The sequence below is a fragment of the Egretta garzetta genome, unplaced genomic scaffold (assembly GCF_000687185.1).
Source record: "Egretta garzetta isolate BGI_Z169 unplaced genomic scaffold, ASM68718v1 scaffold143, whole genome shotgun sequence".
Taxonomy (NCBI): Eukaryota; Metazoa; Chordata; class Aves; order Pelecaniformes; family Ardeidae; genus Egretta; species Egretta garzetta.
In genome coordinates this window covers 2,310,899-2,316,216 of record NW_009259310.1, presented here as the reverse complement: position 1 = coordinate 2,316,216, position 5,318 = coordinate 2,310,899, and the positions used below count along the sequence as shown (strand labels likewise).

The 5,318-nt window shown below is 46.0% G+C and overlaps 1 protein-coding gene across 1 annotated transcript in view; it reads right to left on the bottom strand.

Annotated features, from left to right (window-relative positions):
- Positions 1-1,092: 1,092 nt before the first annotated feature.
- The window catches only part of NELFB (negative elongation factor complex member B), a 15,381-nt gene continuing 11,155 nt past the window's right edge, over positions 1,093-5,318 (bottom strand). The window contains exons 12-14 of the mRNA XM_009636315.2: positions 5,103-5,244; positions 4,171-4,279; positions 1,093-3,915 (exon numbers count right to left, since the gene is read on the bottom strand). Coding sequence (XP_009634610.1) covers positions 3,778-3,915; positions 4,171-4,279; positions 5,103-5,244 — 389 coding nt within the window. The 3' untranslated portion in view covers positions 1,093-3,777. The remainder of the gene's footprint in view (positions 3,916-4,170; positions 4,280-5,102; positions 5,245-5,318) is intronic.

The following is a 5,318-nucleotide window of genomic DNA, read 5'->3' as shown; positions in this document are numbered from 1 at the left end:
GAAGCAGCCTAATCAACACTGCACACGCACATTAACTTCTTACAATTCAATTATCTTTGAAATTAAACTTATGGCAGGTTTCCTTTACACTGTTGTGTAGAGGCAAGGCCAGGAACCACCTGAAAACCAAGCAGTTCCCGGCAAAACAGAGAGGACTCGCAATAGCCGAGGGGTATCCCGGGGCCTTTGCATTCTTTCTGGACACACAGATTTGTTTGGTCTCCTTTTATCTCGGCCCACAGCGAGCTACCCAACACCAAATCAATATGCCAAGGGGAATCTGGCTGCATTTTGAAATTATCCTAGGTATGCTTTGGGTGCCAGGTAGCTTGGCAATAAGTAGCATTTCACAATAGTAATCATCTTTTCCACTGATTTTAAATAAGACCTGGTTCCTCTGCTAGCACAGGCCTCAGTACCTGCCTACTGCTACTGATTACTGCAGTTACCGTGCTCTATCAATCTTCTAACATAGCTCTATCCAAATTATAGGTTTCACAGCTCAACGTAAAATTTCAGTTAAACATCAACCATCCAAAAAGCCTGAAGAACGGCTCTGAGCCATTAGTTACTCTGATCTCCCAGGAAAAGCACACAGAGAGGACCAGATTGCTTAAGCTAATTAAAATTCATTGTAAAAATTCATTCCCCAGCCAGGCACGACAGGTTTAGAGAGAATAGGCATTTTTTCCTATCACAGGTATCACACCCCTGTTGTGAAGGCAAACCTAGACTTAAGTTTAGACAGGGAGTGATTCCAGCTCGCTGTGCCGTGCCAAGTGGGGGGATTTCAAGCAGCAGCGAGCTCCTGGTGGGGCAGCCAGGGTGCAGTAGCCCCTACGTGCACCCACCGCAGCGCACGCCCGCTGCATGCTGCGCAGCATCCCCGCTGATGCTATTCACAGGGTACAGAGGTGCTATAAAAAAGATTAAAAAAAAAATTCTCTTACACAGTCCAGCTGTACCTCATCTGGTAGCTGTGCTGCAGGACAGTACCATTGGATACAACAGCATCTGGAGAATCTCCTTCAAGCAGGGACCCCAAAGCAGAACACAGACATGTCCTGACCCGCGTGCATCCCGCATGCACTGATGTTTACACACACAGCAGGAGCCTGTGTAATTTCTGGCACTGGAGTGAAACCACTCACACCTCAAAGAACGGAACAGACCAAGAAGTTCACTGCTAAAACAATGATTTCTGAAAAGTGTCTCTCCTTATCCCATCTTTGAGCAGGAGGGCATGGACTGGCAGCCACTCCGCTGTGCAGAGATTTCCCATCCTCAGACGAAGCAGCCACCAGCCCAGGGAATGGCCAGTTTCTGCTCCGGGATTCAAGTTCTTTGTGGATCTAAAAACCTGGAAAAAAATCACCAGCATGTGGGCACAGGCAGAAACACAAGAGGTCTTTCTGCCAAGGAGTAAATCACAGAGTCAGCCTGGATTCACAGAAGTTCATGTTGCAGGAAAGTACCAAGTCAGCATGCAGTGTAAGGGAAACCTTTAGCGACAGAAGGAATCCCCAACACAAAGCTAAAACAACTTTTGAGCCTGAGCAGAGCATGGGCCTGAGTAGGTTCATTGCGAAAGGCTCGCCAGCAGCGTGGGTGTTATTTTGTGTAAGTTACCATGACAGTTTAAATGGTTTAAAAACAAAACTTTGCAAGTAAGGCACAACTGTTATAGCCAGTTCCTGTTTCCAAAAAGTCCAATGCCAGCAGTGCCGAGAGCCTGCCAAAGGCAATAGGGAACCTGGGAGACAAGGTGCACAAGGGCAGTGTGGATTAGGCGACGGTGCCAGTGTCTTGTACACAAACCCAACCTGCCTCCTCAGCTCTCCCACAAGATACAGATGAGTCCTTGCATAAAAGGAGAAATAAAGCACTGAGGTGATGAAGTGGTGACACTCACTTTCCTCATGCAGCACCTGAGAACTCAAGAAAATTGTGCAAAGATGGAGTCAGCAGCTTTGGGGAGGGATTTCCACCTCTACTTAACTAGCAGGGGTTTTGGGGTTTTTTTTTGACAGCTTCAGGAAACAGAAAAGTCTCACCAGCACAACTTGGCACTGGGAGTGCTCAAGTCTCAGGCAAGAAGGCATTAGTGAAGGGGGGAGGGGGAAAAAAAAAAAAAAAAAAACCATCATATCCAGAAACATGATGGACAAGAAAGTGACAGGGCACGGCCATCATGGATGGGTAAATTCCAAGGGTTAATTGTGCCTGACAAACCCAATAACCTCCTGTGCAGAGATGCCTGGCTGGGTGGATGGGGGGAGTGCAGTGGGTAGCTTACCTTGACTTTAAACGGGTTTTGGCACAACTGTCTGAAGAATCCATATAGCCAAATTGTTTTGATAACAGTTCAGATAGCTGCATGGAAAACTGGCAGGATGCCAGGCTCAGAGGGTTGTGATCAACAGCACAAAGTCCAACTGGCAGCCCATTACTCATGGCATTCCTCAGGGGTCATTAATAGGGCTAATATTGTTTAATGCCTTTATTTACTACCTGAAGACAGAGCATGCCCTCAGCAAGTTTGAAAACGATGCCAAGCTGTGGGCACGGCTGCTACACTGGGCAGGGCTGCTCTTCAAAGGCACCTCATTCCCTCAACAGGCCAGAGAAACGGCCTGACAGGAACCTTGTGAAACTTAAAGGAAAATACAAATTCCTGCTCTTGAGCAACCTCACCTCAGTTGGCCCTGCTCCGAGTCAGGGGTGGACCACAGACCCTCAGAGCTGCCTTCCTACCTGAATTAGTCTGCGACTCAGAGTAATTCATGTAGCCAGCTTCGTGCTTACAGAGGACTGGCAAGATTATTTTCAGGCGTATTTTACGGGCTATGTAAAGTCCGTTGTAAACTCACACAACTTGTTCTTCTCTCACGCCCATCTTCCTGCACACTCTACCTGAGGCTTACCCTGAGGCAGCAATAAAAGCAGAGCAGGAATTAACAGCACAGACAGCGACACGAACAAGCCGTGAAGAACAGGCTGTTTTCTCAGACAGAATTGCACTCCACCTACACTCAAACCCTATTGTCATTTGGGAACATGCTACTCTTGGTTCTCTTCACTGGCTCCAGGACTCATTTCAAGCTACTCCTTTGGAGAAAAGTGGGGAGAAAAGGAGAGAATGATTCAGTTTCCAGCCTTCTTTGCAAGAGCCTGGCTGAGAAGCAGCTGTTGACTGCTTCTTGGTCGAGCGACAGCGGTGGACATCTCTGACTAAGGCAGCATGTCTTACCACATGCCAGAAGAGCTAGAACCTCAAACAGGAACTTGTATCAGCGGAGCTCATCTCCTCTGATGCTTCCTTCCGTTGAGCATCTTCTCCAGAGACCCAGAGGAGCAAACTGAGGACCGAGGAAAGCTATGGCTAGCCTTCAGGAGCTCACATTACCTACTCAACCATAATGGCGTTAAAACACTCATTTATCAGTTCTTAAAGCAGAGTTTAAAAATACAAGATGCCAAGCTTAAAAATACACATTTTCTTTTTGGAAAAAAAAAAAAAGTACAGTCAGGTTTTAGTGAATCTACAAGACACTCAGCCATCTTAAAGCAAAGTAAACCTTTGCAAAGCACTGCATATGGATTTTTCTAACCAGCAAGAGCTAGTGAGTTGGGTAAACTGCAGTGTTTGCTGAAAGTGGCTTTTTTTTGTTTTGTTTCCACCCTGTAGGCCCAGACACTTGAAAGGCAGCACAGTGCCTTCACGCTGCAGAGCGCCAGGTTAGTTCTCCTGTCTCACTCTTGCACTACAGACATTGCTCAGCGTGAGGCTGGTGTGGGCACAGTGGGCAAGGGCAGTTCCATGGAGGGAGTCTCAGTCACTTCAGCTGGACTTGGCTTGCGAAGCTCCAGTTTCTCGGTGAGTTGGTTATAAAGCTCCTTCACAGCTTCCCCACTCTGCAGGATGAGAATTAGGGAGGGGAGAAACAGAAGAGTCATACTTCACTCTAGCTGCTACGAGCTAGAACACCAAGTATGCAATTACCCTGTGTGTTTTAACACAAACCAACACAGAAAGAGGAAGTTACAAGGTAATTAAGACACAACTTGGTACACTTGGAAAGCAGAGCTTGTGTTCCATTAAGCAACGTCTGGAATGGCAGCTGCTTTCATTTGCAATTAATTCTCCCTTTCTCATGCTTTCCTTCTTACCTGCTTGGTGGGTTCCAAAGCCTTCTGGAGAGACTCTAATTTGGCAGGCGCCACTTTGTGATGCAGATGAAGCAGCAGTCTTAGCACATGTCTATGTACATTCTCCTTTCTGCAAAAAGCAATTTTAAAGCAGAGTAACTGATATAAACAAACACCATCTTGAGAACAAGAAGGCTACAGCAACAGCACCAGAATAATTCACACACCCACAGACTGGCAGCTTTGTTATAATTTTCCAAAACACCTGAGAATTGTAGCCTGCGTGCTACAAAGCGCTAACCCTGCCTTAGACTTTCAAGCAATTCATGTAATTTTTCGACAGGAGTGGCCTAACTGTAGCAATCATGAGGAAAGAGGGGGAGATTTTAAGCAGAGACTGTAGCACATGGCAGCAGCTGGTCTCTCTTTTGGACAGGCCATATGCACATGCAGGAGGATGTTTGTCCCTCCATATTGCTTGGAGGAAGTGGTAGCAGCAGCAGCACATGCTTCTATGCCTGAACAGCAGTTCTAATCACTTTTGGGGAAGTCTCCTGGAGGTTAGATCTGGTCTGCAGGCCACCGGTTGAACCACAGCGACTTAACAGAATTAACAGATACAAACAGATTTTCTGTGTGTCGCTGGTACTGCAAAGAGCTGAAGTTAACTCTTCATATTCACAGCTACTGCAAAGCAGAAGGATATTGTCTTTTACAACTCCAGCTTACGAATAACAAATTATACTTTAAGTAATAATTTATAATCAACACTTAACAATTTTGCTGATAAAAACTTGATCACAAAATATAAGCCTTTCCTTAAAGAAAAACAGCACCAGGCTACTTCCACTACATGTGAGGAGTTTGCTGAACTATTAAACTACAGTTCAAAGTAGCATAACCTCTCTCAGCTATCCTGTAAACTCACTTCCCCTGAGGAAAATCAGATTTACCTTGAGCAGGCAGTGAGAAAGAAGCCATCAAAGAGACTGGTGCAGAACTCCTCAAGTGCAAATTCATCACCCAGAAGCGTGAGGTTACCAGTAAGCAGATGCAGAAAAATATCACTGAAGGCCAAGTCACTGAACGTCTCAACTGTACAACATGAAAAGGAAAGAGACTGAGACCAACAAGGGTGTGCCAAAACCTGACTACAGAGCAGATGTTCC